The 16,821-nt window shown below is 49.3% G+C and overlaps 1 protein-coding gene across 1 annotated transcript in view; it reads right to left on the bottom strand.

Moving 5' to 3' along the window:
- Positions 1 to 443: 443 nt before the first annotated feature.
- ZFP64 (ZFP64 zinc finger protein) overlaps positions 444 to 16,821 on the bottom strand; it is a 74,264-nt gene continuing 57,886 nt past the window's right edge. The window contains exons 6-9 of the mRNA XM_040248109.1: positions 13,830 to 13,979; positions 13,624 to 13,686; positions 4,052 to 4,303; positions 444 to 1,659 (exon numbers count right to left, since the gene is read on the bottom strand). Coding sequence (XP_040104043.1) covers positions 968 to 1,659; positions 4,052 to 4,303; positions 13,624 to 13,686; positions 13,830 to 13,979 — 1,157 coding nt within the window. The 3' untranslated portion in view covers positions 444 to 967. The remainder of the gene's footprint in view (positions 1,660 to 4,051; positions 4,304 to 13,623; positions 13,687 to 13,829; positions 13,980 to 16,821) is intronic.

The following is a 16,821-nucleotide window of genomic DNA, read 5'->3' as shown; positions in this document are numbered from 1 at the left end:
GAAACTTTGGATAAATTATATATCTGCTGGCATTCCAAGACCTCTTAAGTTTAGGTCAAGTTAAATGTCCACTTACAAGAGGCTTGGGATTTCCCTTATTTGTTGGTTCAGCAAATACCAAGTGCTTACCATGATGAAAGACACTAGTCCCAGGCTTTTCCATGCATCGCCATATCCCACAACGAAGCCCAGGACCCACTGGGCCCCTGCTCTCTTTTTATGAACACAGATACACAAATCTTGAATTTCACAACACAGGTACTGGCTGAGCTAGTGTTAGCTTAATCTCTGGCGCCACCTACAGATCAAACTGCATTTTGCTTCACTTTGGCATGACGCTCAGAAATCCTAGGTGCATTTACACTGAAATTAGCACCGGGTGGAGGGCACTGGAGAACCCCACACTGCGACCACAAAAACGGAGTGTCCCGCTGACACTATTCTACAGACGAGCTTGCCTTTTTATTACAAGACAACAGATAAAAGGAACCACACAGAAAACATATAAGGCGGATACTCTTAGAAACCACCACCCAGGTTAAGAAGTAGAACTCTTCCGGCCACCCGACCCTCCACATACTCCGACGTCCCCTTAACCTGCTCTACGGAGCAGTGTAGTCAGTTTTTCCACGTGGTCTAATTCGTTTGTTTCATAATCCCATCAGGGGCGGATCAGTTTAGAACTGGAATCCATCGTGAAGGAACTATCCCTATTGGATAGAGCAGTGCTCAGTGGACCCTCCGATCTTGGAACCGAGGAAACCTGCTTAGACGATGCTTGGAGGGAAGACAGATACAAGGGGTGAGGTTGGGGGAGGTGTCTCCACAGGGCTGCCTTGGCGCCTGCCCTCACACCACGGTGACTGCAGCCATGGCATCTGCAGGCGTCCCCGGAGCGGGTGAGTCCACCCTGGGCAGCGGCGTTGCGTCCGGAGATCCGGCCGGCTGACCACCCTTTCTGGGGGAGCTAGAGGCACTGGCTGGATTCCAGGGGCGCCTCGAGCTGCCCAACGGAGACCAGCGCGCCCAGCTGCCCGGGGGCGCCGCTCTCGGGCGGGAAGGTGACCAGGCCCGAGCTCTGGTTCTCGCCGTGGTCGCTGTGCTGCTTCCGGTGGCACCGCAGAGAGTCGTCCCTGACGAAGGCCGCCCCGCACGTCTCGCAGCGGAAGGCCCTGTGCGTCACGATCTTGGCCATGGGCGGCCCTTCCCGGCCCGGCGGGGCCCGGTTCTCCGTTCGGGCCTCGTCCCGGTGCGCCTTGTCGATGTGCTTGGCCAGGCTGCTGGGCCGCTTGGTGTCGAAGCTGCAGAAGTCGCACTTGAAGGGCCGGTCGGGGCAGTGCACGCGGCTGTGCACGCGCAGGGCCGCCGCGCTGGAACACGAGTAGCTGCACTCGGGGCACTTCTCGGGGTGCTCAGCCTGGTGCAGCCGGCTGTGCTCCAGCAGGTCGGCCCGGTCCCGGCCCTGGAAGGCGCAGTGCAGGCACTTGAAGGTGTGCTTGATGCGGATGTGCGACTTGAGGTTCGCCTTCATGGTGCAGCGCACGTCGCAGAACTCGCACTTGAAAGGCTTCTCCCCCGAGTGCACGATCATGTGCCTTTTCAAGTCCGAGCTGATTTTGAACTTGGCGCTACAGAGCCAGCACTGGAAGGGGGTGTCCCCTGGCAACGGGAAGGTGCGTTTCCATTAGAGCAGGCAGGCAACACAGAACTCCCCCCAAACATGCGTTCAGAATGCCTGGTGGCAGACAGCCGGGTCTTTAAAACTCCACTTCCTTGCCACCTCCTACCACCACCGCTTGCCAACACTGTGTATTAACTCACGGCAATCCCACCTGTGAGTACTACCCCCACTTTAACAGATGGGGTGACTGAGGCTCAGAGAGGTCACATTATTCGACCACGACCAAACAGCATCATGGTATCCACATCCACCCTCTCCATGACACCTCAGGTTCAGATCTAAACTCACTTGACATCCCAGATTTGGACACAGAAGGAAGATGTGTGGTTATGTGATACAAAACTGTTTCTAATCAAGATTTATAAACGTGCTCACTCTGGTGTTTGGACTTCCCCTGCGGCTCACACAGTAAAGAATCTGCCTGCAAGGTGGCAGACCTGGGTTCGACCCCCCGGGTTGGGAAGATCCCCTGAAGAAGGGAATGGCAACCCACTCCAGTATTCTTGCCTAGAGAATTCCATGGACAGATGAGCCTGGCAGGGCTACCATCCATGGGGTTGCAAAGAGTTGGACACGACTGAGCAACTAACACTTTTTACTTTTCACTTTAAGTTGTATTATTACATCAGTTAACTGGCTTGTATCAAAGTTTTGCAGTTTCACACTGACAGACTGAATTTTATTTATAAAATTAACCCATGAATATGGCAGCAGGAGCAGAAGACAAACCATGAAATGCCATAGCCTCCTCTGTGCTTCCTGGAGGGATGATTAAGGAGTTTAGTTCTTTGGAGGCTGTTAAACATCCCTGTCAGTTGATTACAGGCAAAGATGAGATTGTTACGTATCCTACACAACCATCCTTTCCCCAAACTTCTCCTGCATTCTCTGTTGGTTGTGATTTTGACTCATCTAGCATCACTCTCTAAAACGAGTATTAGCTTCAATGTTTAGTTCATCAGCTTGAGAGGTTTAAGGATGCCTTTCTCTTTGCCACTACCTCTCCTTGCTTGAGAAATGGCTTTATTTCACTTGATTTTCTCACTTCTCTTTTCTTCCTGACCTTGTCAGAAACCAGACTTCTATCTTCTGATTTGTCAGTTCTGCAGCTTTTTTCCTGCTCTCTGAAAAGTTGGACCTTATAGCCAGCAACCCCAGTTTCAATTCACACTGCTCTGTTCCGACTACCATTTCTAACCGAGCTCCTCTTGGATGCAACATTCCTGCCAGTAGGTTGACACCAATGAGAACTGAAAAATTCTGGTAAGCTATGAAAGTGCTCCGTTGTCTCCAGGATTTATATTGTTAGACTTGGCACATTTCATACCACTTATTTCCTGCAGATGACTCACAGTCCACAGATGACACTTCACAGTTAGGAAGAGGAGATCGGTTTAAGGACGAGACATTAGGTGGGTTTTACCTGTTACTCGACACTTTGGGCCATCATGCCAAGAGGCTTCAGCTGCTTCTCTGACCTCTGCAGCCTATCAGTTCCAAGTTCAGAACACCCAAAGCAGTCAGATGCTAGCTGCAAAGATTAGCTCCCAGCTCTTTGGCTGCCTCCCACTCGTCTGCTGAGACACAGGTTTCTTGACTCAATTTTGGATGTCAGTATATGCCGGTCTGCTTGCCATTTGCCATGAATTCATTGGAAATTCTAATTTTCTGACTCTCCTTATGGGCTTCCCAATCCCCCCTTTTCTGCACTGTGATGGGTGGTTGGTTCTATCTCCTTATTTCAACAGGGTCTCACACAGGGAGGGAAAAGCTTTTCTGCAAAGCCTAATTTCTAGACATTTGGGATTACTTTCAGATAATTTTGCTACATGTTTCTTTTTTTATTGGAGTATAATTGCTTCACAATGTCATGTACAACCGAGTACATCAGCTGTATGAACACATATATCCCCTCCTCTTCAGCCTCCATCCCACCCTGCTCTTCCCACCCCTCCAGGCCAACACAGAGCACTAGCTGAGCACCCTGGGCTATACACCAGCTTCCCACTAGCCAGCCATTTTACACGTGGCTACATGTTTCTGAATTAAGCCTCACAATCAGAGTGGAGGTTGAATGACAAACACCTAGTTTATTCATCAGACTTTTATTGAGATGCACCCTTTGCTTCTTGCGTGTTGAATTGGATAATCGCCCCAGCTGTATTCTGTGCAGGCAAGTTAGAAAACTCAGCTGTCAGACTTCCAGTGTTTTACTAGAAGCTGTCGACCCGGTGGGAGAAACCACACACCCTTCATATCAACAGAGAAGCTCCAATTTCCTTTACTCACACCCTGGAGTCATTTCCGTTGCCTGTGCTTTAACTAAATGAGTGCTGAGGGGTCAGAGGTGCAGAGAGGCCTGGGACTTACCCGTGTGGGAGCGCAGGTGCACGGTGAGCTGGCTGGAGTTGCGGCTGGCGTAGGGGCAGAGCTGGCACTTGTAGGGCCGCTCGTCCGAGTGGATGCGCAGGTGCTTCTTGAGGCTGCTGCTGTCCACGGCCGCGTAGTCGCACAGGTGGCACTTGTGGGGCTTCACGCTGGTGTGGCAGCGCATGTGCATGGCCAGGTTGTCCTTCCGGCTGAAGCACTTGTCGCAGAACTCACACTTGTGCGGCTTGTCCCCTGCAAACACACAAGCAAGAGTCGCGGCTTCAGGGCTTTTGTCCATCAGGACGCCAGCAGAGAGATCCAACCAAGAAGGCAGTCTGAGTCCCGGGCTCTGCCTTTCCCTTCTGACCAAATGCCCGGAGACCGGAAGACACTGAGGTCTAGACAAGCACCGTGGAACAAGAAGGTGTGCTGATTCATTCGTGGCTTAGAACTTTTGCAGACTCCTGAAGAGCAGAGATAAAATCAGGCTGAAAGGAAGTCATAGGCCAAATCTTGTTTGAGAAAATGAGAGCTTTCCTAGAAGCAGTCAAGATCGGAGGGGGCAGGTGGCGGATATCTGGAACGGATTTCCGGCTCTTTAGCTGATGAGCCACCCGGAGAACAGTCAGGGTGACTCTTACTTGTGCTAAACCACAAGCAGCAGAGGCGCCTACTGTCCTGGGCTGTTAGGAAGGGAGCCTGCTTAGGCTGGAGCAGCACTGCCAAGGCTCCAAGAATGTGCAGGTTCCCGGAAGGCAGAGCATCCCACGCCCAGAACATCACCACCAAACTGCGTTCTTCCTTCTTCCACGACTACTCCAGACGGATCACATCCAAACAAAAACCTACCCGACAACCCACTGCTCAGGGAAAGCCAGAATCAGAAGGCATGCCCAACCCAAGAACCCGGACTCAGAAAATAATTCTTTCAACACCAAAACCAGATGTGGGTCTTTAAAAGGCTGTTTTGGGTTGTGCGAGGCTTGTCATCTCTTGATAAGGGATTGAACTCAGGTCCCCGGCAGGGGCAATGCTGGTTCTGACCACTGGACTGCGGGGGATTCTTCAGACATGGGTCTTAAGATGGTTCAATTAGAGGCAGGGTGGGACAATGTCCGAGCCTAAGAATGATGACATCCTAAAGCTTTCAGGAAAAAAAGGGCCCAGATGAGCACACAACTCCTCAGACAACACCAGATGGTTGCAAGATGGGAAGAGTACCTGCAGAGTTCCACAGAAATTACTGAAATAGAACCCCATACTTGAACTCGCTTTCCTGGTGGCTCAGGTGGTAAAGAATCTGCCTGCAGTGCTGGAGACCTGGGTTCGCTCCCTGGGTTGGGAAGATCCCCTGGAGGAGGGCATGGCAGCCCACTCCAGTATTCTTGCCTGAAGAATCCCATGGACAGAGGAGCCTGGCGGACTACAGTCCATGGGGTTGCAGAGAGTCAGACATGACTGAGCAACTAACAGACACACTTGAACTCGCATTCAGTGGGAAGAGAAAATAAAGCCAGTTGACAGATGACACAAGGCATCACACTTGAACCGTGCACATCAGAACAACACCAAAAAGGTAACCGGATAAGATGCGGGATATGAGTAATGAAATGGGAAGGACTGCTTTCAAACCAGAAAAGAGGAGCAAGGATAAAAAAAGGGGCACAACAGAACAGAAAATAAGGTAAAAGTCAAACTAAATGTTTAGTACAAATGGATTAAATTTCCTGTTAAAAATGTCAATCACATTTTTTAAAAGTCAGCTTAATACTCTCGAAAAGGTAAAGTGTTAGTTGTTCAGTCATGTCCAACTCGGTGACCCCATGGGCTGTGGCCCGCCAGGCTCCTCTGTCCATGGAATTCTCCAGGCAAGAACACTGTGCCCTTATCTGGGGGTCTGCCAGATCCAGGGACTGAACCAAGGTTCCCTGCGTTGCAGGCGGATTCTTTACTGTCTGAGGTACACAAATAAAAATGAAAGAGAAGTAGAGAATGATACACTGTGTTCTAGGAAAATGCTAAAAGGCATCAGAAATATCAATATTAGGCAAAACACATCATGGTAAAAACCACTACAAATTTCATATGGAAGAGACAGAACTCACCAAGTAGATGTGACTCAAACTTATGAAACTAACGTGGGTTCACAAAAGGGTTTCCAAGGAAACCTGTAGGACATATTTTAAAACAACTTTTGCTCGAGAGTCGCGATTGGATTACAGGCTCTTAAGAGATGGACAGTGAGAGCCCCAGGGCCTAACCACTTTTCAGAAGAATCTCTGAACGTCAGGTCCAAAGGCTGAAAGCAAGCGAACCATGTGCAACTCGAGAAACTAGGAGAAATGGAAGCTCTCTGGTGGCCCCACGACTAAGACTCTGTGCTCCCAATGCCAGGGCCCAGGTTCGATCCCTGGTCAGGGAACCTGATGCCTCATGCTGCAGTGAAAATCGAGGAGTCCATGTGCCACAGCTAAGACCTAGCACAGTCAAATAAATACTAAAAAAAAAAAAAAAACAAAAACAAAACCCCACCACAAAATCAACTAGAAGTGAAGACAGACAGCACTTGATCAATAAAAACAAAAGAATAGCTATTAAAAAGGGAGGTTTGCGCAAAGAAAAGATACCAACAGACCAGTGTTTTCAATGTTGCCACTACAACCGTTTGGGACCAGGTAATTCTTTGCTGTGCCCTGTCTCGTGCATTGTAAAATGTTTAGCCGTATCCCTTACCCCTCCCCCACAAGATGCCAATAGCACCTTCCTCTCTAGTTCTGAGACTCAAAAATGTCTTCAGACATTACCAAATGTCCTGGGGGGAGCGGGGGGGAGGGGACAAGACTGTACCTGGTTACGATCCATTTTAATAGACACTGGAAAGAAAAGGGACAGATAGATAAACTTAATCATGACTATTAAGTCAGACTTTACCGCAACCAGTTTCTGCGCATGTGTGTGCTTAGTTGCTCAGTTGTGTCCGACTCTTTGCGACCCCATGGACTGTAGCCCACCAGGCTCCTCTGTCCCTGGAATTCTCCAGGCAAGGATACTGGAGTGGCTAGCGATTCCCTTCTCTGGGGGATCTTCCCCACCCAGGGAAAGAACTTGTGTCTCCTGCTTCACACGTGAATGCTCTATCATCTGAGCCAACAGGGAAGCTGACAATCAATTAAGATGACTCAATAAAATGGCTATGGTCCAGGAAGATACAAAAGTACAGTCTGAATTAAGAAAGAAAACAGAGCAATAACAAATTTAGAAAAACTGCTATGTTGGAGATGTGCCCCAAGGTAAACCGTTTTTTGCTTAAATATTTGCTGTCCTTCTCAGAATTAGGCTGCATGATCCCATCACTGTCGGCCTGGACACGGGACTGGCTCTGCACAATGGAGAGAAGCAAACGTTCTTAAGAGCCAGTACCTTGGGAATTCCCACGTGGTGGAATGGTCAGGACTCTGCACTTCCACTAGGGGGCACAGGTTCAATCCCCGGTCTGGGAACTAAAATCCTGCAAGCCACGTAGTACGGCCAAAAAACCCCCAGACCACCAACCGAGAGAGCTAGTGTGTGGTTGGCTACACTTGCTTCTCTTGTCCAAGATGACCTGTAACATTGCAGATCAGGGGCTGTTTGAGTTTGCTTTTTTGAACTATAGTTTTTTGAAATATGTTTCCGGTGTACAAGATAGTGATTCACAGTTTTAAAAGTTATATTACACTATGGTTATCATAAAATATTGGATTTATTTCCTGGGAAGAGCAAGGATTCTTAATTTGGGCCCTGTGGGCAAAACGTAGGGAGTTCCAGACCTTGTATGTGGAGAAGGAAATGGCAACCCACTCCAGTGTTCTTGCCTGGAGAATCCCAGGGACGGGGGAGCCTGGCGGGCTGCCGTCTATGGGGTCGCACAGAGTCGGACGTGACTGAAGCGACTTAGCAGCAGCAGACCTTGTATGAGAAGGGATTAAGTTTTTATCTCCTTTACCTCCAACTGGAATTTACCATTCCCGTACATTCCGAGAACCCACTCCTCTTTTAAGAACTGCAGGTTCGTACCCTTCGATCGCTATCTCCCCATTTCTCAAACCGAGCTCATAGAAACCAGGAGTAAAATGCAGTTCCGGGGCCGGTGGGCCTGGGGTCCTGTATTTCTCGTGAGCTCCCAGGTGGCGGTGACCTTTCCGGGACTCCCCTGGTGGCTCAGATGGCAAAGCGTCTGCCTATCATGCGGGAGACCTGGGTTCTCTCCCTGGGTCGGGAAGATCCCCTGGAGAAGGAAACGGCGCTCCACTCCAGTATTCTTGTCCGGAAAACCCCATGGACGGAGGAGCCTGGCGGGCTACAGTCCACGGGGTTGCAAAGAGTCGGACACGACTGAGCGACTTCACTTTCACTCTTCAGGAAAACAAGGGTAATCTATTAAAATACTACACAATGAACACTTTGATAGCAGCGGTTACTTACATATAGTTTAATGTAATTTTATGTTTAAAAATGTTATTCTGGGAGGGCTCTATAAGCTTCACAAAATTGCCAGGAGTCTTAGCAGGAAAAAAGGGTTAGGAGCACCTCTAGGTGGCGTGTTCCAGACAGGCCGCCCCACCAGCTGGGTCCTGGAGGGGAGACCACAAGATGTGGAGCTGCCACTGAGCTGCCCCGTGCCCCACGGGGCTCAGCGGAGCTGGCCTCCGCAGCCACCGAGATGGACACCGCCATCACAGCCTAGTCCATGCACCCTCCAGCCTCTGGGAAAAGAAAGTCGTAAACGGAGTACTGTGCTCATGTTCTACTCAATTTTCCAGCAAAAGTGTTTCCATGTTCAATTATTTAATAGCAGAGGGAAAGAAGAAAACGTCTCAACTCACTCCAGGATAGATTAACCCTGACATCAATGCCAAGTCATGAAACACAGAGCGGGAGAAAACAAACATTGGAAGACAACGTCCTCGATGAGGTTAAATGCCAGACAATTATCCTAAGTGCAAAACATTTGAAATTCAACCGTCACTTGTTTTTTTAGACTTTAGTAGCTAAGTTGTGTCCAACTTTTTTGCTATCCCAAGGACTGTACCCCGACAGGTTCCTTGGCCCATGGGATTTCCCAGGCAAGAATACTGGGGTGAGTTGCCATTTCCTTCTCCAGGGGATCTTCCTGACCCAGGGATCAAATCCACATCTCCCGGGTCTCCTGCGTTGGCAGGTGGATTCTTTACCACCGAGCCACCAGGGAAGCCCCTCAACCATCATCCTTGATGAAAAAACCCAAAGCCAAGCAATACACATCCCAAGACCCAAACCCACTTCCGCAGACTCGGAATAAAAACAGACAAAAACTTCTCAAACATGACAAAATGATTTCCACAAGGATCCTAAGGACTTGAACCACAAATGGTGGTTAAAAAAAAAAAATCCAAGTAACTCCCTGGCAGTCCAGTGGTTAAGACTGGGTGCTTTCACTGCTGAGGGCCTGGGGTCTATCCCTGGTTGGAGTGCTAAGATCCCATAAGCTGCTCTTGCAGAGCGGCCAAAGAGGGGTGGGCAGGGGGAAAATCAAGATATTTCATTAGAGTCGGGAGTAAGATTCGGATGGTTTGGTTCACCACTACTCTTCAACTCTGACCCAGAGCACCAAGGCACTACTGGATCGAGTAGAAAGCCAAACACGATTTGCATATGAGAATCCACCAGGGCAATTCAAAAGCATAAACTTGACCTATCAGAGTACACAAGGCAGCCAGGGGCCTGGAGAGAACATGCAAAACTTCTCTGAAGCTCGTTCTGCCGCCGTCGGCACCCTAATAAGTCCCCACACACCCCATCGCTCCCCCACCCTTCCTCCCAGGCTTCTCCCTGAAGAGACCCACACCCTGACCTGGGCGGTGGGGCGGCCCGGTGCGGCGATGCTTGAATTAAGTGTCGTGTTCCGTGACTCACAGTCTGAACTGAGTCCTTTTCAGCTAGCCCACTCTGAGGCAAATACAGTTCTTGTGTTTCTTTTGGACTTTATTCCTGTGGGCTTTTCCTCTGAATGTTGGCACTTCTGTTTGAGTGGCTGCTTGTTCAGATCTTTTTCTATTGGGGTCATCACTGCTTTGCAGGCATCCTTGTGTGTTCAGAAGATGAACTCTGCCCCATGTTGCAGATCTCTTAACTTCTTGATGATGTCTCAGTGGAAGTTTTAACTTTAGTCATATTTAATCTGTCTTCTTGGTGGACTTTGCTAATTGTTTCCCTGTCTATTTTCACCATAAATTTGTCCTCCTATATTTCCTAGTAAGTTATAGTCTTTAACTTCTTTAGTATATTTGCAATTTGAATGATAAATTTCCCTGTTAAAGATGCCAATTAAACTACAAAGTGTGCTGTAAATCAAAACACTTGGCTGTCTTGACAACAAGTGCTTGAGGGGTGGCTGCACTGGGTGTTTTCTGTACCATGTTGACTTGAAAGAACTAAAAAAACCACGGGTATTTCAGATTTGGTGTTTGGCAGATGTTTCCTTAAATATGAACTAAGTGAGCCAGTCATATCAAGGAAAGTTACTGACAATACTGGGATGGTAACTTTTGGATTCTAGAAAGTTTGGATTGCAAAACATATATCCCTCACTATCCCAGGCCTGCAGGATCCTAGCGTTAGGTATTTCTACTGAGATTCATAATTAAACATGATTTTTCTCCTATGGTACAATGAAATGGATGAACATTTAGAAGAATTACAAAAGTTGGCAAAAGCCACATTTTCCCAAATGACTGGCATATGACTGTCAAACCAAGTGTGGTTTGAGGGCCAGTCAAGCATGAGTGAGGGCCATTCAAAGTTGAAAACAGACAAATGGAATTTAACAAGTGTGAAAATTTTATGGAAATGACTGCAAATTCTATACAGCAACTAATATTTAACAAACTACCACTTGTTGTATTTTGGTATAGTGTCACCTGAAAAGGCTATCGAAACTCCATTTCCAATTACATTATGTGAGCGGCCAGATTTTCCTCTTATATTCCAACCAAAGGAACACACACCAATAGACAGGATACTGGGATACAGGGGTGAGAGTTCAGCTAAACCATGAAATAAGACATGTTTGCAAATGTATATACATTGTTACTTGCTTTGTTTTGGAAAACAGTTACTTCTCACAGAAGTGTTTATATATAGCGGGCTTACTGTAAATTTATTCATTTAAAAGTTTTGGTTTTAACTTCTAATGCAGTAACTGTCGATTAAAAAACTTCGGGGGATCTTCAGGTTTGAAGTGTGAAGGGTCTCAAAACGGTGGTTGGAAAATCAAAGTTCTACCCATTTGGCAAAGGTCCAGCTTCCGCCTCAAGCGACCCCCTGCACACACACTGCCACCCCCCTTACAGCTGTGCTGAGAGGCCATGTGGTCTATATGTCAGCTGTTTTTCTTGGTAATAGAACTGTCTCTTTGTAGCTAGGCACTTACCACACAGATTCAAGACTTCAAGCTCCCGGCCTTCATTTCCACAGCTAAGAATCGCCACGCTACTAAGTTCTGGCCAACTGGGCATCAACTGAGATGACGTGTGTAACTTCCAGGATGCTGCCTTTAAAGGTAGGAGTAGGGCTTCCCTGGTGACTCAGACAGTAAAGAATCTGCCTGCAATGCAGGAGACCTGGGTTCAATCCCTGGGTTGGGAAGATCCCCTGGAGAAGGCAACCCACTCCAATATTCTTGCCTGGAAAATTGCACGGACAGAGGAGCCTGGTGGGCTACAGTCCACGGGCTTGCAAAGAGTTGGACACAACTGATCAACTAACACAAGCCATCTGAGACCACACCAATCTTTGGGGTATCCAAGCAACAAAATAGGACCCCGAGTCCCTGAAACCGTGGGGCTGGCCACCACACTCGCCAACAGGACAGAAATATGTTGGCTTTATGCAACCATGGGAAAAAATGCTAAGAGCGCCCCAGGGCCCACTCCTGCTTTCCAGAGGTAGCATGGGCCTGCCCAGCATCTCCCCCCGACTCAGGGAGCCCCACCAAGGACATGGCCTCACTCTGTACTTCCGTATCCCCTTCATGCTTTGTATTATTCCAGTAAGACATTAATCTAGCCCCCACCTGTCTCTCGAGGTCTTCCTGGTACCATGGCCATAGGGGCTTGACAACCCTTTGCAGGGCCCATCCTGTTCATTGTAGGTTTCGGGCAGCACGTTCAGCCTCCGCCCACCAGAGTGGCACTGCCCCAACGGAGAAGCACTGCCTGGTTACCCTCGGGACGGAGTCGCCCCCTGTGAAGTTGCCTAACCTGGCCACCTTGATAGGGAGTCTCTCATCTTTGTTCAAATGGCTCCCGCGGTCTGCGGGTGACCGCCATCATCCTGGCCACCCTACCTCCCGAGGCTTCACAAGGAGGCCGTTCATGATCCACCCTTCCCAGGCAAAGCCAGCCCTTTGCTCTCTAGCTTCCACAGCTCATTGTCCATTTCCAAGAGAGACTAGGTGTCCAGAAAGCTGTCCTCTTGACGCTGGAGCCTCAGGGTTTCAGGTGGGCATGTGGCTGCCCTTCTTGAAGCCGTTTTCCAGCCCTGCTTTGTGCCTGGTGCGATGACTGAGTCCGGCTCATCATCCAGCTAGTCACTGGGGTGGCCGCTTCAGGGGCCTGGCCTGGGGGAGGCTCTGAGCCTTCCTCCCACTTCAGTTCTCCACTGGCTGACAGACCGAGGTCCGGAGCAGCTGCCTCGGACCAGGAGATGAAGCTGTTTGTCAGAATGACAGCTATATCCCACCAGCTGGGGACTACCTGGCTTCTTAAATTGTACTTGAGAAAAAGAAACTGATTGTGTTTAAGTTGTTTAGTCTGGTTTCTGTGAGAGCAGAGACATCAGTATCTCAACTCATACAGGCAGAGGGTGGCAAAGTTTCTGTAACGAGCTAGACAGTGTGTCTCTGGGGACTATTCAGTAATCCCACTGTAGGGCCAGGAAACAGTTATTTTTCATGCAGCTGTTAATATATGATGGGCTTACTCTTCTATTATTTTTAACAGCAGCCACAGGTAACAGGCGAGCCTGGCAAGACAACAGGCCGTACGCAGTTTGCGGAGCCTGCTTCTAGGTCATTCCTTTGCTCCAGCACATCCGGTTTCTCTGCATTCTCAACAGCGGGGTTGCTCAGAAGGCACCTTCCATCCAGAAGCAGCCTCATTGCTCTTCTCCACAACCCCTACGGCCACAGGGCCTCTGTGCTCACCCTCCCTCTGCCCGCCTCTCCAACCGCATCCCACACCCGTTCTGCTCTGTCCACGCCTTTGCACCGCAACTCCCTCCCCCTCAAGGCCTTCCCTCTCCTCGCCTGATTCCTCAGCCATCTCTCCTACCTGAACAGCCTCTTCTTCCAAAGAGTCTGCCATCACCAGCCTGCGACAGGCTCCCCCCGCCTGTCAGTTACCATCACTGCCTTTGAGACTCTTCAGGTCCCAGCCTCTCCCGCTAGATTGCGTCCGGAGGCAGAGACCTTCCGTGTTGGGCTCACCATCATACATTCGTGTTCTCGGTTTTTTTCCAACACGCAACTTTGGAACAAACGAACGGGTACCTACCCGTGTGGATTCTTAGGTGGCGGTCCAGATCTTTCATGCCATGAACAGTTTTGAAGTGGCAACCTAGAAAAGAAAAAACAGGTTCCCTTAACAGAACCTCAAAGAGGAAGTTACGAAGAATCTGAAATTCTGGCGAGTCAGGGCCTGAGCCCCCGTGGCCGCGCCGGGTGCAGGGAAGCGGCTCAGCACGCCGAGCCCCCCCTCACCTGGGTAGCAGCAGTTGAACGTCCTCTCCCCAAGGGTTGCTGTCGGTTCCTTTGACTCGGAGGGAAGGGCCGCGACAGGGGCTTTCTGGGCGTCAGTGCCATCAGCGGGGGCACAAGGTGGTTTGGGAACATTGTTATCTAGTTCCGAAGCTGAAATCGAGACAATGGAAAGTGTTACTTGATTTCTCAAATATAAGCACCATGATCCGGAAGATCCCCTAGAGGAGGAAACGGCAACCCCAACACTCTTGCCTGGGAATCCCATGGACAGAGGGGCCTGGTGGGCTACAGTCCATGGGGTCGCAGAGTCAGACACAACTGGGCACACAGGTCTTAGAGCAGCTTTGGGCTTATTCCCCCACTCTCCCCAGAAAACCCCCAAACATTACAGACTAGAAGCCATGCACACTCTGGTCTCGACCACCCTCTTCACCAACTTCCAGGAAGCAGAGGGGACAAAGGAAATGGGAATGTGCCCGGGACACGACGGTCAAGATCCGGACTTTGCAACAGCACCTCTCCCACGACGTGGGGGAGACCTGGTTTGTAAAATAACTGCCAACCCATCAGACTAGCATTTTTAATAAAATAAACACAAAGTATGAGAAAAATGGAATAAGACAGTAAAAGCCCAAACGTTTCACATGTGACAAAAAGCCGGATGTTTGCCGAGTTACTTTTAAATGCTGTTTCTGAACTTATTTTAACTCAACTCAGCAACAAGTCACAGACCACACTTCAAGTGTCACTGGTTAAAATGCCACTGTTTCAACCTGAAACATGAAGAAAAAAAAAAAGAGAGACTAGAAGACGTGAGATGGTCTGCAGTATCAGGACTTTCTGGGATCCTGACCAAACATACTGTAAAATCCATTTAAGACCCCAGGGTGCACCAACACCAAATGAATGTTTAAGGGAAGTTTTTAAGGCGTGAAGATGAAATTAAAGTTTTAAAGAGGATTCTAGTAGTTTGCAGTCATTCATGCTCAGTGATGTCCATCAGGGACATTGCTGAACATCCAGTGATGCACGGGACCCCCTACCCACAATACCAGAATCACCTCAACTGTGGGTTAAATGTAGCCTCCAAAGCCTCATTCACCCTAACTGGTGAGGGGGTGAGCCCAGGAATCTGCATTTTAAAGCACGCCAACCTCATACCACTTACTAAGCCTTTGGTACTCAAGGGGTGGTCCTCAGAGGACTAACACCAGCATGATCCAAGAGCCTGTTAGAAAGGCAGAACCTCAGCTCTTAGATGTATAGAACTGCACTTTAACAAGATCCCCAGGTGAGGCCCATGCACATCAAATGGGGAAAAGCACAACTCCAGGCCATAGCTTCTTAAATCACCCACGCGTCACAGTCACCTGGAGGGCTTGTTAAGGTACAGGTGGCGGGGCCCCCCCTCTGGAGGTCCAGAGTGGAGCTGGCAGTGTTTCATTTCTAACAAGGTCCCAGCTGATGCTGCTGGTCTGGGGACCACACTGAGACTTTCTGCTGGGCGGGAAGAGAACCTGGCTCAGAGATGCTGCTCAAGGCTGCTGGGCAAAAGTTTTCAGTGAATCAGAAAACTTGGGACGTCTGAAGTCCATCACTGTGCCTCTCAGAGGAAGACAAAAGCTTGCATTGCTTAGCAATTCACATGTTAAGAAAGAAAGCCATTAAACTCCTGAGGGTTTTTTAATTCCGCTGAAATCAAGAAAACTGGAAAGCTGGAAAGCTAAGTAGGAGGCTGTGAAGCACAGTGGTTTACGAAACTGCCTGGGAAGCCAGCTGATAAAGAATAGCACTGGAATCTGGAACTTATCAGCTGTGTGACCCTGGTTGAGTTCCTCAACTTCCTTGTTCCTCAGTTTCCACATTTATAAAATGAGGATTTTGGTCCCCAATTCCCAGGTTTAGACGAAGATTAAATTCCTTAACATACTTCATAAGAGAATCTTCTGAGTCAGCACTATACAGATGCTCTTGGTTATATTCACTGATGTGCACACACACACACACACACACACTCACACCCACTCACACGAGCCACCAAATTCTCAGGGAGAGGGAAACAGTTCACAGGGCCAATGTGAAGGCAGGCAGAAGGGAGACTGTTGGGTTAAAGCTCTCAGAAAACTGTGCCCAAGGCTATAAAGGGTCACCCAGGCAGAAAACGGCGGAGCTTCAGAGGCGACTTCCTTCTTCCAGGAAAGGAAAGAAGGTGGGAAGTCTGCTCTCCTGAGACAGGCGCAGCTGGGGCAGAGACCCTTCTAGGCTGGAGGAGGCGGTGGGCCGCACCTGACGGTGGGAACTCAGGGTGGCACAGGGGCCCTTCTAGCCTTTTGAGAAACTGCCGGTGTCCTTTTGCTAAGGTTGTTTTCCTGCCCCTCTTAGCTCTTCTCTGGTGGTGACTGAAGTTACCAACTGACCTGTGTCATTCTGTCTCCTCCAGAAGCTACAGAGTTGCAAAGCCATCTGCAAACTAAGAGCAGCCCAACCTTAAAAAATGGGATTCCGAGGTGGCTCCGTAGTAGAGAACCCACCTGCCGACGCAGGAGATAGATGCAGGCATTTGAGTTCAGTCCCTGGGGCGGGAAGATATCCCGGAGGAGGGAATGGCACCCCACTCCAGCATTCCTGCCTGGAAAATCCCACGGACAGAGGAGCCCGGTGGGCTACAGTCCATGGGGTCGGAGAAGAGTCAGACACAACCTAGTGACTGAGAGCGTGCATGTGCGCACACAGACACACACACACACGTGCAACCTTAAAAAAAAAAAAAAAAAAGGCAGGCCTCTGGTTCACATCATAACCGACCTGAGACAAGTGCAGGGGACGTCAGTTACAGGCTGTTTATCTCTGCACCCCGCAGTGCCGCACAACACCCTCCCCAACCCCTCCAAACACGGAGCAAGGCTCCAGGAGGTGGCCCTCCAAGCGCTGTTTGCAGGAGTAAAAAGTAGCCCATAGGGCTCACTTTGAACAGCCTGTGTTTCTTCAAGAA

Source organism: Oryx dammah, unplaced genomic scaffold (assembly GCF_014754425.2).
Source record: "Oryx dammah isolate SB20612 unplaced genomic scaffold, SCBI_Odam_1.1 HiC_scaffold_10, whole genome shotgun sequence".
NCBI classification, from domain to species: Eukaryota; Metazoa; Chordata; class Mammalia; order Artiodactyla; family Bovidae; genus Oryx; species Oryx dammah.
The sequence above is the reverse complement of the archived record's forward strand: the minus strand, read 5'-3'. Positions and strand labels throughout refer to the sequence as shown.